The sequence below is a fragment of the Bufo gargarizans genome, chromosome 3 (genome assembly GCF_014858855.1).
Source record: "Bufo gargarizans isolate SCDJY-AF-19 chromosome 3, ASM1485885v1, whole genome shotgun sequence".
NCBI lineage: Eukaryota > Metazoa > Chordata > Amphibia > Anura > Bufonidae > Bufo > Bufo gargarizans.
The window spans coordinates 111,956,960-111,974,357 of NC_058082.1; the positions used below are offsets into that span (position 1 = coordinate 111,956,960).

Sequence of the window (17,398 nt, forward strand, 5' to 3'; positions counted from 1 at the left end):
ATTGTGCTGGCATGGTGTTTTGCTTCTTTATCAATGGCAGGCAGACGTTACCTGTACGCGGTACCCCACGGGGAGATGCGGCGGTGCGGTAATTGGTGTTGCTATAACACTGCTCTATTTGTCTCCTGGTTCAGTGTAATAAGCAGACACATCTTTCCCTGGTTACACGTGCACAGCGAGCCATGCAATCCTCTGCAATACCTTACAGTCTCGCACTATATCAGACAGCCGCATGTAAACAAGGACCAGAATACTTTATTTAAAAGACTGTTCACACAATTAACCCTTCCAGGGCTGCTCCGTTTGGAATGCAGTTATTTCTTTTTCTTCCCTTTCTGAGCCGGCGGTTCTGGCGTCTTTCCTTCTGCCAGTGCAAGTTCTTTCTTTAAAGCCAGAAGCTTCTGGACCTCGCTGTCAATCAGTGACTTCTCTGCCTTCTTGCCCTTTAACTCCCGAACATGGTTTCCCTAAAAACGGTAAGTTGTGTAAGAAAATTGAGGAAGGTAATAAATAAACACTATTCAACATGCAGAAGCCCAGGGGCGGACTCTGAATAAAAGTGGCCCTGGAAAAATGATAAAAAATAAATAAAAGTGGCCCAGTGTTGTAGGCAGGTCTAACACAAGTAGGAAGGGCCAGCAATACTATTCTGCCCCAGCAGAGCGACAGACCACAGTGCACCACAAAATACCTCCTCAGAAGTTGTCCCTCTAGTCTAGTGACCAGCGAAAGCTGCCATGTTCTGTCCTCCTACTCCAGGTACCTCAAGATGGCAATACAGTTAAGTTCAGGAGTCAAGAGGGGATCTGTGGTCGCTGGCCAGGGACATAACTACTTGACGGCCCCAGCATTAATCAACAGGTCATTACTTATAAGGCTGGTGGCCATGAGGGGGGCTCAGGCAGCCCACCAGCAAATTTCTGCAATAAAATCTGCAGAGTAGCAAAAATCTTGTTTACATTTTGCATTTGATAAATGCATGTTAAGGTTATTTTCACTCTTTTCTTATACTGTATGTGGGCACATGTAATTTTAAGGCTGGTCATGCATATGCCTTCTCTGGTGTTTTTGAGGGCTTTTGCCGTGTTTTAATTTCCTGCTTTTTAGATAAAAAAAAAAAATGCCATCTCCAGTTACTGCATGGAAGTCATTAAATGCTGGACAATTAGGAGGCATCTTTTGTAGCGATGTTCTCCCCCCGCCCCTCCCCCCCTCCTTGGGGTGCAATTTGTGGGGTCAGTCTTTTTTCAAATTGCAGAATGCTCTGAGTCTAGCTTTTTCCACTCATTGCCTGGCAGTTATTGCATATGCAATATGTAGAGAGAAAAAACAGGGCTTGACACCCCCCCAGTATATAATATAGTCTATAGGTGCAAAAATGCTGATGTTTAAGGTCACTTTTTCGGCCCAAATAAACAGCAGGACCAAAAATGTGTGTGAAGGAGCCTAAAGGGGGTTTCCACAGTACAGATCGGTGGGGTCTGACACCCTGCCCTCACACAGATCAGCTGTCTTCGGCAGGGGTAGGAAACAGTGGACGGAGCCGGAAGTCGAAGGCTTTATCCACTGTGTAGAGACCATGTTGGCATACCGCACCCCAGTTCCCGTTCGCTTGAGGTAGACATTGGGGAAGCACTGGAACAGGGGTGGCAGGGGATCAGCAAGTACCGTTTTTCCCCACTCTGTGGCCTTTCTAAATAATTATTTAATGCACATTTATACGTAATTAAGGCAACAATTATCAGTGTAGGAAGTGAAAGCCCATGAGACGTAAGGTACAATATTACAGAGGACGTGTCTCCCCTCTGAATGGATTCTTGTATATGAAACCTCTCATCATACCTGTTTTTCCATCTCTTGCAATAGCACTTTTATCCTCTCAGGATCACCGACCGTTGCAGGCTCCTTGGCCGGCTCTGCCACTGGTGAGGACGCTTTAGGCTCAGCTTTCACCTGCATAAAAAGTTACATTGCTGAAAGCCTGGAGGGAGATGGATTAGAATCTGAACGACCTGATCCCAGAAATCCAGAACCAGAAGGTGTGGAAGAGCCAAGGTCATGCACAACACCTAAAACACTCCTCTTATACAAAACAATAAAGAATTTGAATCCTAGAAATATCATTTCTGGACTCTGCTTCTTAGTAAAAACTGCCAGCATGTTCTACCAGTAACACACTGACACTTACTTGTACAGCCAAGTAACAACCAGCCATTTCCTGCAGTGTTAAAAGGAGGTTTTGAAGATACAGGAAAAAAAAAAAAAAAAAAACTCATAAAATAAAATTGCCAAGCCAAGTCCTCACTATGAAGCACACACATGAGGATCCTATAATTGGGGAAGGGGAGTCAATTACTGGCACTCCCAGCTCGCACTCTTTGCTTGTACTTATTGTGGAGTGTGTTTTTTAGCTCCGCTTCAGGGCTCACGCACAACAACCGTATTTTCTTTCCGTGTCCATTCCGTTTTTATGCAGCCTGTATGAGGAACCATTCACTTAAATGGGTCCACAAAAAAACGGAAATGACGTGTATTCCATTTCCGTATGTCCTTTCCGCAAAAAAGTTGAACATGTCCTATTCTTGTCTGTTTTGGGTACAAGGACAGCCATTGTTACAATGGATCCGCACAAAAAAACTGATGCAACACGTCATCATTTTTTAGGCTTTACACGTCATCATTTCCCATAAAGCCCTGCATGCTATAACCCTGCGTCTTGTAGGCTCTTCCATTCTGGGCAGCGCTCAGTGCCTACACATCACAGCCGATACCCATCCAGTGAGCCCAAAGAGAAACCCCAAAACCATACTAAATTAAACTTATCCAAGCTAGCCCTTACATTTGTCTGAATGAGCCCTCACTCTGTATTGCTTCTCTATTATATCAAACTCCTTCCATGTGTGCTTCCCATGTTCCTTATCAACTGCATGCATGGATCTAGGAGACTAGAGCGGAAGCTAGAAAGGGGGCATGCGTCTCATCTGAAAGGAGCAGCAGTCACGCGGCCATTCCATTCAAACTCAATGCCACTGCAAGAGGTCACTGTACTCTGCCACTACATTTAACTGGGCGACATGGGACCTCAGTCATACACCCACTGATCAGACACTGGATAGGCAACATCATTATGGGAATAACCCATAAAATGGTGCTCCAGTTTCTTCAAAAAGTAGAATTAGTATGGAAAATATATATTATATAGCTTTTTCAGCAACTAGAACTGTCGTACGGCGAGGGGAGAACATTAAATAGACCCTCCTGTTTAAGAAAATAAATCACATTAACTGGGGGGTAGACAGAACACGTACCTGGTGCCCTCCTTTTCAGGCGCAGATGTGTCAATTCTTAGGCTCTTCTGTCATCCAAGATGGCCGCACTGCTTCTCGGACTACCTGATGCATACTTACTGTGCATTTGGTAGCCCAAGACACTTCCTACTTGTCCAGCCCTGCTCCTGGATTGGCCAGCACTGTTCACATGAGACGTACTGGCCAATCCAAGGGCAGCAGGAAGTGTCTTGGGCTACCAAACGCACAGTCTGAGAAGCAGTGTGGCCATCTTGAATGGGCTCCTGGAATTGATGGATCTTCAGCAAAAAGAGATGAATAGACCACCACCATGTAAGCATGCCGTTTGTTCCCCAGTAAATATGAAGTTTTTTTCCTTGAACTGGAGGGTCGCTTTGAGAAAGCATGCATCTGCAGCCGAGCATACAGAAGAGTTACCTGCTTCTCCGTGCAGTCACCATTCAGCTGAAGGAAGGAGGATTGGAAAGGAAAGCAAGAACGATAGGAGAATGAGGCCTCACAGAAAGACAACTTAAAAGGTGGCTCTATACATTGGGCAGAAGTAGGTTGATGGTTGAACAGACGATTGTCTGGTGAACGAGCATTAAACCAATGCAGCCATACACATTTTAGGCTGTGCTGACTGATACAGTTGTTCAAACCGGTCACACATTTTCAGTAACACGAGGTGAACGACGAATAAGCTTTCCTGGAACATCTTTCAAGGAAAAACTCAGATTAGTGATGACTGGATGAAAAACTTTAAACACTGCCAACTTCTTTCCAGACTATGACAATCTATCACTGTTTGTCTAAAATCATTGTTGTTGATCAATTTTACCCGAGACACAATCGTTTTCATTGCAATTTAAAGTTTTAATCAACTTTAGACTGATGCATATAGGCTCCTTAAGGCTAGTTTCACATTGGCTAGCGTCGCAAGGCCCCATTGACTATGATGGGGCCTGGCAGGGATCCAGTCTGTTTTCTGCAATACCAGTGCTGGTATTCTGCCGGACAAAAATCAGTGATATAAAATGTTGACTTTTATGAGAAAACTGCTTCTAAAACGTGTTCTCTTACTAACCCTGTAACTGAGCGTTCCTATGGAATCTACTGAATGCTTGAAGACTGGTACCTGTTAAAGGAAGGCTTTTCAGCCCGCCTCTGGTCTTCCTGCCCCAACAAATGTCTAAAATATATTTTACTAAAAGATTGTGGATTTTAAAAGAGTCCCTGCCTATCTGACTTGCTGAAAGGGCTGATCGCTAGCAGGCCATTCTCATGTATCTACAACAATCAGCGCTAACCGTAAGCATACAGTGTCCCTGTGTGTCAGTGCTGACTGCTATCGCCCCATCGTCTATCTGCCCAGTGCTTCCCTGCTTAAGGTCCCTTTACACGGGACAATGTAAAAGCAGATTGTCGGGAAGGCTTGATTGCTAGCCTGTTGAGATCTCCTCCAGGATATGGGGAGCAGTGATCACTAATGTCATCACTCTTCCCCATAACGACTCGTTGTTACCCGGCAGCAGATCATGTTTACACGGCACAATCTGCCACTGGGAAACAAGGATACTTTGTGCTGCACAAACGATCCAATTACCCGATGAACGAGCGAAACAAGCAATTGGCTGTGCATTTACACCGCCAGATCATAGCTAACAAGTTACTATGAATGCTTATTAGCGATGATCTGTGCAATTCTCGGCTTGTGTAAAGGGCCCTTTAAGGCGCATTTATATGCACAGATGAGCAACAGACTGTCGGGAAGGAAGTGTTCATTCCCAACAGTCAGCTGCTCGTTCAGTGAAGGAGACCTCTGAATGCAGCGATCAACTCCACAGTATGAGGACAAGGGATCGCTATTGCTCGTCCTCATACAGATGCATTGTTTCTGGGCAGCAGATCGCTGTTTAGACACAACTTATGTGACTGCACAAACAGAATCACCCGATGAACGAGTGTTCCACTTGTTCATCAAGCGATCTGCAGCACATTTAGATGGGCAGATTGTTGGGAATGTTCATTCCCGTTAATTTATCCACCTTTAGGCCCCTTGCAGACGAGCGATCCTCCCGCAGCGAGTCCGCAACGCAGTTCCCGGCCTGACCTTCCAGCGCTGCCGGGGGTCACATAGCATTATATTGATAATATAATGCTGCCAGTGTTCTCCAATACATTCCAGAACTGTAGGTTACATAGCATCATAAAATCAATATAATGCTATGTGAATCCCGTCAGTGCTGGGAGGTGAGGACGGGAGCTGCGATGCGGACTCGCTGCAGGAGGAACGCTCGTCTGCAAGGGGCCTTAGTGAAAAGCCTTTTTATTTAATTTTTTTTAAAGGAAACTACTTTGTAGACAGGGAGACCAGATGCAGGCTGAAGATAGAGTTTTCTTAGCAACATTCAGTTAGAAAGTTGCTAATGGAACACTTTGGAGGCAGTTTTTATTTATTTTTAACAAAAGTCAGCATATTTCACTAATACACTTAAATTCTCTACAATTTTGTGTATACAGCCCCCTGTGGAGATCTTTGCTTTCATGGTTACAGACCACAAGCAAACCCTGTGTGTAGTTTTCTTAGCTCCAGACAGTAGAAGAGTGGGCAGACTGAAAAGGGTTACACTGGATCATAGCAAAAAGGACCGACTGAGAATGACCCATAGGTGAGGTTTCATACTACAAAGTGTTTGTAATTTATAGCCAAGGAAATGCACAAGTCTGCACAGGAGCTGTAGACAAACGCTGTAGACATAAAAAGGTGGAGATTTGTTTTCTACCCAAAGACAAGAACTATATATTATGCTGAATACATACGACATATCAGCCATTCCTATGGATTAGGTCAATTTTACCTCTTGTCAAAGTTGAAAAGCAAATAATATTATATAGAAAACACCTTCTGAAGAAACCAGTATTACATTCATGTGTACATATCTACTATAACTTACCTGTCCACCTCCAAAACGTTTCCTCAGAGACTCAATTTGGTCATTTTCCAACTTCTGAAACAATGGGCTCACCTGAGAGATTAAATAAAGCATTCATTAGGTGCAGCTATTGAGGCGAAATGACCTATGCGACCATACTGGGCATCCTACAAGTCAGAGGACAAGATATCCAAGTGGTCTACCCTTACCCTTAAGGGGCCTTTACACTGCTCAACTGAGCCGACGATTGTCGGGATTGAGGCGCTCCTTCCAGACAATCGCCTGCTCGTCAACGAAGGAGACCCTTGTATTTACATGCAGAGGAATGGTCACCAATGCCATTGCTTATTTCCATACATAATTATTGTTTGCCGGCAGCAGAAGCCATTTAGACGGCGCGGTCTGCTGCCGGAAAACAATGATTTAGGGGACCGCATGAAAGAGCCAAATACCCATTTAACAAGATTTTCTCTTTCATCAGGTAATCGGCGGCACCTATGCACAAGCAGATTATCGCTAACGAGCGTTCCTATGAACACTTAATGATGACCTATTCAATGTTCAGGTGGTGTAAAGGGGCCTTTAGGCAGGGTGAAAGGGTTACATAAAATAAAAAATAATGCACTTCAGTTACAGCGCCTATCCTTCTATTCTGCTTCCAGTCCCAGCTGGACCGGAGGTGTGATGTCCCATCTACATATGTCACCACTACCAGCCATTTACTAGCCTCAGCAGTGGCAGACGCCAGATGCCATGCACATATTGATTAGCTAGCAGCGGTGAGGTGTGTGTAGATAGGACATCACACTTCCAGTCCAGCGGGGACTGGAAGCTGAGGAGAAGTGGGCTCAGTGCTGGAACCGGAGTGCCAGAGATGTGAGGATCTTTTCTTTTTTTTTTTTTTACCCCTGCAACCTGCCTGGCAAAATCAAAAGGGGTCCCAGAAGAACTTCATTAATAGTGATAATAGGTTGAAATTTGGAAACTAAAAAAAATAATATATAAAACAAATAAAAAAATACTGCTTGCAGTAGTAATTTAGTTATCACGCTCTCTTCATCTATACATACTTAGGATTTCCCTGGGAGTTTATATCCGTTTATCTCAGTTTGCAACCAATTTACTCTCAAATTATGTTCAATTCTGATTGAGTGTTATGATGCCAAATACTCACAGTTCCAATGAGATGTCCTTGTGGTAGGATGCAGTGGAAATCATTGGTCAGTACGCTAGCCTCTTGTGACACAAGTAGCTGCTCTTGGATGACAGCACTTATCGAGGGCATATATGGCTTCAGCATGATGGAAAGTAGAGCTGCCATGTTTACTGCCAGGCCCGTAACTGTGCCTGCGCGTGTCCTGCGGTACAACCCCACCATTAAAAGTACATAAATCATACCAGGCAGCAACAACCAAAGTACGCCACAAACTGAACTCTCTGGCTCACAGAAACATCTTTGACATAAGCCTCCAGGATGGATTTGATAGATACTGGGGTAATCCTGTAGTCTACACAGGGACCATGCTTTGGACTGGTGGTCAGACTGTGATCACATAATTTGAAAGCCCATAATGAAAAGAGTCAAAATCTATGGGTGCAACTGAGCCGGGGTGAAATAGTTTAAAAACGCTAGAATATTGCTGGTGAGTTGGAAAGCTACTTTAGGAACAAATCCACTTACTGTTCCTGTGGGGTCCCCTTGATGCATTTCCATGGTTCATTAACTTGGATGTATTGGTTTCCATAACGAGAAATGTTCAGAATAGATCTCAGGGCATCACGAATTCTGAAAAATGGGACATCATTAGTGCTAAATCTTTCACGTCTAGCCCTCTAAAAACAAGATGAAAATGCGAAGTTCAGATCTTATCAACCCGATGAACAAGACATACCGAACCTTCTCCAGCAGTTGGTTATATTGTCGTAGCTCAGCTGTGACCTGAGCCAGAAGTCTTTTGTCCTCTGCAACCAACTCCATTTTGGGAACATGTCCGTTAAAAAACTTCTGCACAAACATGCCAGCTCTGAAACAAAATGATGATATGTTCAAAAGTCTGTGTATGGACTTTCTAACTTGAGAACCCCTTAGGGTCCATTCACACGTCCGTAACGTGTTTTGCGGATCCGCAAAACACGGACACGGCAATGTGCGTTCCGCATTTTGCGGACCGCACATTCCTGGCACTAATAGAATATGCCTATTCTTGTCCACAATTGCAAGAATACAAGAATAGGACATGTTTTATTTTATTCAGGAACGGAAATGCGGACGCGGAGGTGCCTGAACTAGACACGGGCACAAAATCAACCTGACAAAATGCCTACTTCAGACATGAAATGAGGAAGCTACCTGTAGTATCTACATTTGAATTAGTTTCAATAAAAACAAACAAACACTCATGTTGGAAGAAGAAACCTCATCTTACAGGGGTTATCTGGTATATAGTATTGATGACTTATCCTCAGAATAGGTCATCAATATCAGATCGGCTGGGGTTTGACACCTGGGACCCCCACTGATCAGCTCCTAGAAGAGGCCAGCGCTCCGTGATCGCTGTGGCCTCTTCCTAGGCCATGTGGGGTCACCATACAGTGGTCCCATAGCCTGGTTGCAGCACAGCCCCATTGGGGTGATGTACAGAACTGTGCTTGGAGACTCCCTGTAACAGCTGATCGCCAGGGGTCCAAGACTTGGACCCCCACCTATTTGATAATGATGACCTATCCTAAGGATAGGTCACTATTATATTTACCAGGATAACCCCTTTAACCTGTGAATTTTGAGGGACATCACTGGTGGATTAGCCCTTTTCTATTTTACATTCCAGTATTGTGCAGTAAAAAGGACACCAAAGAGGAGCACAAAAAGCTATCACAGAAGTGCCCTACAGCACACCGATCCTGGGCGTTATCCGAATTTTGCACAGTTCCACACATTAGACTTACCAATCCTATATGGTGTAATCTTAGGCTGCATCACATTTATCACGGGGCTCAGGGTTGATGATAACTTGGTGCAGGGGCACACAAGTTTGCCTAACTTTATACCAGCTAATGGTTGGCTTACTTGGCAATAGTGTTTTATAGGAGAATTGTGGTGCGATTTTGCCACCAAATGCATCTCAGGCCAACCCCCTCTCTTTTCTGATGTGTCTCCTAATCTAGCTAGGCGCTGTGGATTTTTCTAATACTAGATGCATCAACTTGCAACACATTTTGACACAGTTTGTGCCAGATGTAGGCCAATGTCTTTGTGTTCGAGCTACTGCATGAAATCTCCTAGGGCTTGAAACATTAGCATGTTATGATGAATGTGTCCTCCATAGGGAAAATGTTGTTCCGCATTCATCATCTTGCAAAAGTATTTACCTGTTAACAAAGTTGCCCAAGTTGTTAAGCAACTCAGAGTTATTCTTCAGCATCAGGTCACCCCAGCTGAATGCACTGTCTTGTCCTTCGGGCCGCACGAAGAGCAGATAGAACCTCCAAATGTCAGCGGGAATACCAGTGTCCTTTGCCATGTCACCAAATACACCCACTCCACGGCTCTTGGAGAACTTCCCATCTTCGTAATTCAAGTACTCTGATGCAGGATTGTAGGAGAAAATATTAGTAGCAAAACAATGCTAAAGCGTCAATTTCTAAAAAAACTTTCAACATTCTCCCCGGCTGGAGTAGATTTCAGTCGTCATTTATGCCAGTCAATGGTGATAGAGAAATGCTGTATGCGCTTATTAAACACTGGTGTTCAAAACGTCACAAACTGGGGCTTGTGATTTTAATTTTTTTTGAGGCAAGTTTCTAAAGAAGTTGTACCCGTAATGTGCCTAGCAAAACTTATCTTGGCCACCCCAGGATAGCATGGCTGGAGTTTTCCTATAGTGATGAACTCCAAAGTCTGTAGAAACTTTTCTAGCAACAAAATAGAAAAAAGCTTGATGAAGCTTTACAGGTAAACTAAGCAGAGGAACCTTAAAGAATTTACCTTATTTCTTTTTAAAAGGGAATCCGTCAGCAGTTTTGACAATACTAAACTGCCGACGGCACTAGGTAGAGGCCGGGAAAAGGAGGACAAACAGGAGTAGTGAGAATATAAGCTTTGAGCTTGACAAATTCTGCTCGCGCAGGTGCCCGGGAAGCGGGGCGTCACTGTGAAGTGCTCTCTGCACTGAGCCGCTTTATAGCATCCCCCTGCTCTGAGTTACAGATATAGCATCCAACCAGGAGACCACTACAGTTGTCACTCAGAGCAGAGAGGAGGAGCTGTGAAGCAGCTCAGTGCAGAGAGCACTCCACAGGGAAGCCCTGCCTCCTGGGCAGAATAAAAGTTCATATTCACACTACTCCTGATAATAAAAGATCAACAAAAATAGTATTTTTTGTGCTTACCTGTAAAATCCCTTTCTCGCTGAGTTTATTGGGGGACACAGGAGACCATGGGGTATAGCTGCTGCCACTAGGAAGTGACACTAGGCAAGTGTTAGCGCCTCCTCTCAGCTATACCCCTCCTGCATACACTGAGCTAATCAGTTTGTACAAAAGCAGTAGGAGCAGCCAGGAGAAGCCAACAGAAACCAATTGTATGAAAGAGAGCTGGAGATGGGTCAGAACCAATAACAGGTGGGACCCACCAAAAAGAACCAGCAATGAACTTACTGGGTGGGTTCTGTGTCCCCCAATGAACTCAGCGAGAAAACGAGATTTTTGTATAACTTACCAGTAAAATCTCTTTCTCGCTCTTCCTTGGGGGACACAGGAAACCTTGGGTATAGCTCATCTCCATAGGAGGCGTGACACTAAGTAAAAGACTGTTAAGCCCCTCCTCCAGCAGCTATACCCTCAGCCTGGAGAGAGAGACTTCCAGTTATGTGCCCAAGTAGTGAAAGACAAAGGCAAGGAGTAACCAAAGCAACACCAACAAGTCCAAAACACCCGTCAGGGCAACCAAAACAATGGGTGGGTGCTGTGTCCCCCAAGGAAGAGCGAGAAAGAGATTTTACTGGTAAGTTATACAAAAATCTCGTTTTCTCGCCCAATTCCTTGGGGGACACAGGAAACCTTGGGACGTTCAAAAGCAGTCCACAAATAGGGAGGGACCACAATCCAAGGCGAATAAAAGCACCATAGGCATTAAGGCACCGCCGCCTGCAAGACCAGGCGGCCCAAAGCAGCATCCGCCGATGCATAAGTGTTCACCCTGTAAAACCTGGTGAACGTGTGCAAAGAAGACCAGGTGGCCGCTTTGCACAATTGTTCAGCCGAAGCACGATTACGCTGAGCCCAGGAAGCCCCGACCGCTCTGGTAGAATGAGTGGTAACACCAAGGGGCGGTTCCCTGCCTGTAGCACGGTAAGCCTCAATGATAGCCATCTTGAGGAAGCGGGCCACAACCACCTTAGACGCCGCCAGCCCCCTGCGCGGACCCTCCGGAACCACAAACAGAGAATCCGAGCGTCGAAAGGGTCTGGTCACATCCAGGTAGATCCTCAGAGCCCGAACAACATCCAGACGGTGAAGATCCCGTTCCCGAGGATGAGACGGGGACGGACACAGAAGGAAGGACAATATCCTCATTCAGGTGAAAGGCAGACACCACCTTCGGAAGAAAATCTGGAACTGGGCGGAGAACCACCTTGTCCTGGTGAAAAACCAAGAAGGGCTCCACGCAAGAAAGAGCCGCCAACTCAGACACACGCCGAAGAGACGTGATGGCGACGAGGAAGAAAACTTTGCAAGACAACAAGCGAGGGGAAACCTTGCGCAGAGGCTCGAAAGGGGAAGATTGGAGAGCCGTCAGTACAACGTTAAGATCCCAAGCAGGAACGGAAGGGCGATACGGGGGAGCACAGTGAGCAACCCCCTGAAGAAAGGTCTTAACTGGACCGAGCGGAGCCAGAGGGCGCTGAAAAAGGACCGAAAGTGCCGAGATCTGACCCTTCAGGGTACTGAGACCCAAGCCCAGATCCAGACCAGACTGCAAAAAGGATAAAACCGTGGGAAGGGAAAACCGCAGAGGAGGAATCCCCAAGGTCTCGCAGAAAGTTAAATAGGCCCGCCAGGTTCGGTAATAAATCCTGGACGATGCCGGTTAACGCGCACGAATCATGGTACGGACCACGTCAGCAGAAAACCCCTGCCGCGTCAGGACCACGGTTTCAATAGCCACGCCGCTAAACGTAGCGACCCTAAATGCTGGTGGAAGATCGGCCCCTGAGAGAGGAGGTCTTCTCTGAGAGGCAGAGGCAAGGGAGCGTCTGCCAGGAGCAACATAAGGTCGGCGTACCAAGGACGACGCGGCCAGTCTGGGGCTATCAGGATTGCTGGCGTGCCCTCCGCCGCGATCTTCCGAAGGACCCGTGGAAGAAGAGGCAGGGGCGGAAACACGTAGAGGAGCGAAAACTCCGCGCCGTAAGCGTCCGGATCCTTGGCCCTGGCCATGTAGGTGGGAAGTTTGTGGTTGAATCTGGAGGCCATGAGATCCACGTCCGGACGACCCCAACGGAGACAAAGAGACTCGAAGACGTCGGGGTGCAGGGACCACTCTCCCGGGTCGATCGTCCTCCGGCTGAGGAAATCCGCCGCCCAATTGTCCACCCCCGGGATGTAAATGGCCGAAAGGGCAGGAACATGAACTTCCGCCCAGCGAAGGATTAGAGACACCTCCCTCATCGCCACCGAGCTGCGAGTGCCCCCCTGATGATTTATGTACGCCACAGCCGTGGCATTGTCCGATTGGACCCGAACTGGGCGACCCCGAAGCAGCGAAGTCCAATGCCGGAGCGAGAGGAGGATGGCCCTCAGCTCCAGAACGTTGATCGGCAGTCTGGACTCCGATGGAGACCAAGTGCCTTGGACGGACCGAGGAGGAAACACCCCCCCCCCCCCCCAACCCCGCAGACTGGCATCGGTGGTAATCACCAACCAAGTTATCGGCAGGAAGGACTTCCCCTGGAGAGGGGTTCGCAACCACCAGAGGAGAGAGGAGCGAACCTGGGGGGAAAGGGGAAAATGCCGATCCAGACTCTCCTGGGACTTGTCCCAGGCGGACAGAATGGCCGTCTGAAAGGTGCGGGAGTGATACTGCGCGTAAGGAATCGCTTCGAAGCAGGACACCATCTGTCCCAAGACCCGCATGCTGTACCGAAAGGAAGGATGGCGGTGGGTCAGAAGGCTCCGAACCGACCGATGAAGGAGCTGGCGCTTCTCCGACGGAAGCCGAACCTCCGCTGCATCCGTATCCAGCAGCATTCCCAGAAAGACCAATTGCCTGGATGGAACAAGAGAGGATTTGGGGAGGTTGATAATCCAACCGAACCGGCGTAAGGTTTGTAGCGAGAGATCCACACTGGTGGAAGTCAGTGACAGAGAAGGCGCCTTGATTAGGAGATCGTCCAGATATGGAAGTAGAAAAACTCCCCTGGAACGAAGTAAGGTGAGGACAGGGGCAAGGACCTTCGTGAAAACACGAGGGGCCGTCGCCAGCCCGAAGGGGAGGGCAACGAACTGGTAGTGGTCGGACCCCACTGCAAAGCGCAGAAAGCACTGATGACACCGCGCGATTGGAATATGAAGGTAGGCGTCCTGGATGTTGATAGAGGCCAGGAACTCCCCCTTTTCCAGAGAGGACTCCATCCGGAATCGCTGAAGACGAAGGAAACGGTTCAGCCGTTTTAGATCCAGAATGGGACGAACCGAACCTTCCTTTTTGGGGACCACAAAAAGGTTCGAATAGAACCCCTTGAATCTGTCTCCCATAGGAACCGGGGCGATGACCCCTTTGTCCAGAAGGGTGTGAACGGCAGTAAAGAAATCGGCCGCCCCTCGGGGATCCTGGGGAACCCGGGAGCGAAAGAACCGAACTGGGGGAAGGGACGCCAACTCGAGTTTGTACCCTGAAAACACAACTTTGAGGGCCCAGGTGTCGGAGACGTGCGCCTGCCAGAAGTCCCTGAACAGGAGGAGACGTCCCCCCACCCGGGTGGGTGGGGGCGCACCTTCAGGCGGGGGTCTGCTTGGTCGCGGGAGGGCGAGCAGGTTGTGACTTGCGCCAGGAGGGCTGGGTCCGAAAAAAAGTTTTTTTACGCCTGTCCTGGACAGGGTTAGTGGGTGGACCTGAAGTGGTGCGAGGTGCGGGAGCCCTACGAGAAGACCTGAAGAGGGAGAAGGTGGGACGACCACGAGTAGCCCTGGATTGGGGAAGATGAGTACTCTTCCCCCCGTGGCTTCGGAGACGATTTCATCCAAGCGGGCCCCGAACAAACGAGAACCAGTGAAGGGAAGGCTAGTAAGAGACCGCTTTGACGCGGCGTCCGCCGACCAAACCTTTAACCAAAGCTCCCTTCTAGCCGAAACGGCCAGGGCAGATGAACGGGCAATGAGAGCCCCCGCATCCAGGGATGCTTCACAGACAAATTTACCGGCCTGAACGATAAGTTGAGCCAGAGCACGGAGGTCTTGAATAGGGACGTCGGCTTCAAGCTCCAGATCCAGCTGAGACGCCCACTCAGAAACTGCTTTCCCAGCCCAAGCGGAGGCAAAGACCGGCCTAAGAGCGGAACCGGAGGCCGCAAAGATACCCTTTGTAAGGGCCTCTATACGGCGATCCTCAGTGGATTGTAAGGAAGAACCATCTGCAACGGGCCACAGGGGGGTCGACCTTAGGAGGTGACGCCCAGTTTGTAATGCAATCCGCCGGGAACGGATAACAGACATCTAACTTTTTTGGCGGGGTAAAACGTGCATCAGGACGGGCCCAGTCCTTAGAAACCATTGACGAAAAGTCAGCATGGAGGGGAAATACCGCAGACGCCTGTTTTTGGCGAAAAAAGGAAACACAGTTTTTTTCAGGATCAGGAGGATCATCGTGAATCTTAAAGGTATGACGGATATTGTTAATAAGATGGCCCACGGCAGAAGCCAGCTTTGAAGGCAGTGCCGAGTCCATATCCCAATCGGAATCGACTAGCTCCCCTTCAGAGGGCAAATCCTGCAATGAGGAAGGACCCGACTGAGAGCGCACCCTTGGGGGGGGGATACCGAAGCATCCGAGGATGATAGGTGATCCGCCCTCGGCCGTTTCTGGGATTGACGGGCTCTGGAGGTGTCACCTGCAGAGAGAGACTCAGGCGGGTCGGCTAAGCCAGCGGACCCGGAGGGCCCAGCAGGGGAATCATCCGGCTGCGGCAATGGCAACACATCTGCAAGTTGGCCCACAACGCTAGTGAGACTAACCACAGCCTGGGAGAGGGATCTAGCCCAGTCAGGGGGATCCAAGAGGCCAGGGGGTGACACAACAGATGGCGGACCCTGCAATGGGTCTTTGCAAACCGAGCAATGTGGGTCAGACTGCCCTTGAGGAAGGGGCGCCTTACACGCGGTGCAGGTATGATACCAAGGTCCCACAGGCACTAAGGGGTCAGACATGTTGGTTGGAGCAATATAAAAAAATGGCGTCCAGGCCAGGGGGCTGCAGTGGTAGAGAGGGTCAACAGTCCTACCAGGTCACAGTGGGAGCAGACGGCAGCGGCAACAGCAGAAGAACGGCAGCGGCAATGATCCGTCCTGCAGTGAGACTGATCACAGCAGCAAGCAGGCACGAGAGGAGGCGGAACTAGTGAGGCGCGGGAAGAAGGACGTCCGCCCCTTGACTGAAGGCCAGAAGCACAGGAAAAAAGCGGCAACGAAAACTCCGCCCCCCGCTGAAAATTTTCGCGCGCGCGCGCTTCGAGTCTCGCATGCTGCCGAACCCACCATATGCCCCGTACGACTCCCATGTCCCCCGCCGCAAGCGGAGGCGAAAGCAGGACAGCCGAAAGGAGAGGTAGGAAGAACGGCCCTTGCGCGGACCTTAGCGGTCGCATGTACCCGGCCGGTCCTGAAGTAACCCTCCCCCTTGAGCGCCGCTCAGTACACAGACCGACAGGGCGATAGGCCCGCCCCTGAATCGGGGCAACGGAGGCCAGCAGAGACAGTAGGAGCAGGACCCTAACGGAAACGGAAAACGGGAACGGAGGGGGAGGGAGGAGGGGGAGGGGGAGCGGAACGGCTGCACTAGCCACCTCACCATGCGATGTCTTCACCCTCTTGTCCATCCAGCTGGGGACGCCCCTTCAGCCACTGGCACAGAAGTGGCAGTAGCTGGAGAGGGGCTTGCAGGTGGGCGACCCTGTGCTGGCGGGATGCAGGGGAGCATGGGCTGCCCTGGTCCTCCTTTTCTTCTGTGGGGGAGGCAGCAGGGCGGATAACCGGCCCTGGCGCAGCTCAACCCCGGGAAAACAGAGAGGTCTACTGCGACTCTGTTGTCCCTGTGGAAAATAAAAGGAAAAAATAAAAAATACAATAAAAAATAAAATAAAAAATCTTCGCAAAGACAGCTCTGCATTGCAGAGAGTGTCTTGCCTCCTTGACACTAAGCAAAAAACTGGAAGTCTCTCTCTCCAGGCTGAGGGTATAGCTGCTGGAGGAGGGGCTTAACAGTCTTTTACTTAGTGTCACGCCTCCTATGGAGATGAGCTATACCCAAGGTTTCCTGTGTCCCCCAAGGAATTGGGCGAGAAAAGGATTTTACAGGTAAGCACAAAGAAATCCTATTTTCTCGCTCGTATCATTGGGGGGACACAGGAGACCATGGGACGTTCCAAAGCAGTACCATGGGGAGGGAATAAAAGACTAGAACAAATCTAAGGCCGGTCATAAGGCCCCGCACAGAAATGTGGGGAAAGGATGCACAGGAACCCTGAATAGAACAGGAACAGCATGAACCAGGAAACCAGCCAGAGAGTGTAGGACGCACAATGTCCTAGACTGGGCAAAAAGAGGAAAACCCAGTTAAACGAAGCCCAAGGGCTCAAGAGGCTTCAGAAGATGTGGATATTATGTGCTGCTATCCACAAGAAGGATAAGCATGTCTGACGACTGAAGATGATGTGCGGATGGTACTTCCGGATAACGAGGACCACAGAATTGCTGGGGGGACCTGGACTGGAAACCCAGGATGTCTTGCATGGAAATAGGCCCCATGGAAAACAGAGGGGTGGGGTGTCTACGAAACAGAAATGAACCTGTAGAATCTGGGTATGCATGAGACCTGGCGAATGAGCAACAGGAAAACCCAGACATGACCTTACCAAATGTGTAAGTATCAGGATGGGATACTTCAACCCAGGAAAAAAAAAA

At 48.6% G+C, this 17,398-nt stretch overlaps 1 protein-coding gene across 2 annotated transcripts in view; it reads right to left on the bottom strand.

The window, feature by feature from the left end:
• Nucleotides 1-235: 235 nt before the first annotated feature.
• Nucleotides 236-17,398, bottom strand: part of MARS1 (methionyl-tRNA synthetase 1) — a 63,950-nt gene continuing 46,787 nt past the window's right edge. The window contains exons 15-22 of one of the 2 annotated variants that reach the window (XM_044284739.1): nt 9,593-9,806; nt 8,116-8,247; nt 7,905-8,009; nt 7,398-7,581; nt 6,245-6,316; nt 3,726-3,752; nt 1,843-1,953; nt 236-467 (exon numbers count right to left, since the gene is read on the bottom strand). In XM_044284739.1, the coding sequence (XP_044140674.1) occupies nt 315-467; nt 1,843-1,953; nt 3,726-3,752; nt 6,245-6,316; nt 7,398-7,581; nt 7,905-8,009; nt 8,116-8,247; nt 9,593-9,806 (998 nt within the window). In that variant the 3' untranslated portion in view covers nt 236-314. The remainder of the gene's footprint in view (nt 468-1,842; nt 1,954-3,725; nt 3,753-6,244; nt 6,317-7,397; nt 7,582-7,904; nt 8,010-8,115; nt 8,248-9,592; nt 9,807-17,398) is intronic. The other variant, XM_044284741.1, reaches the window with a different exon arrangement.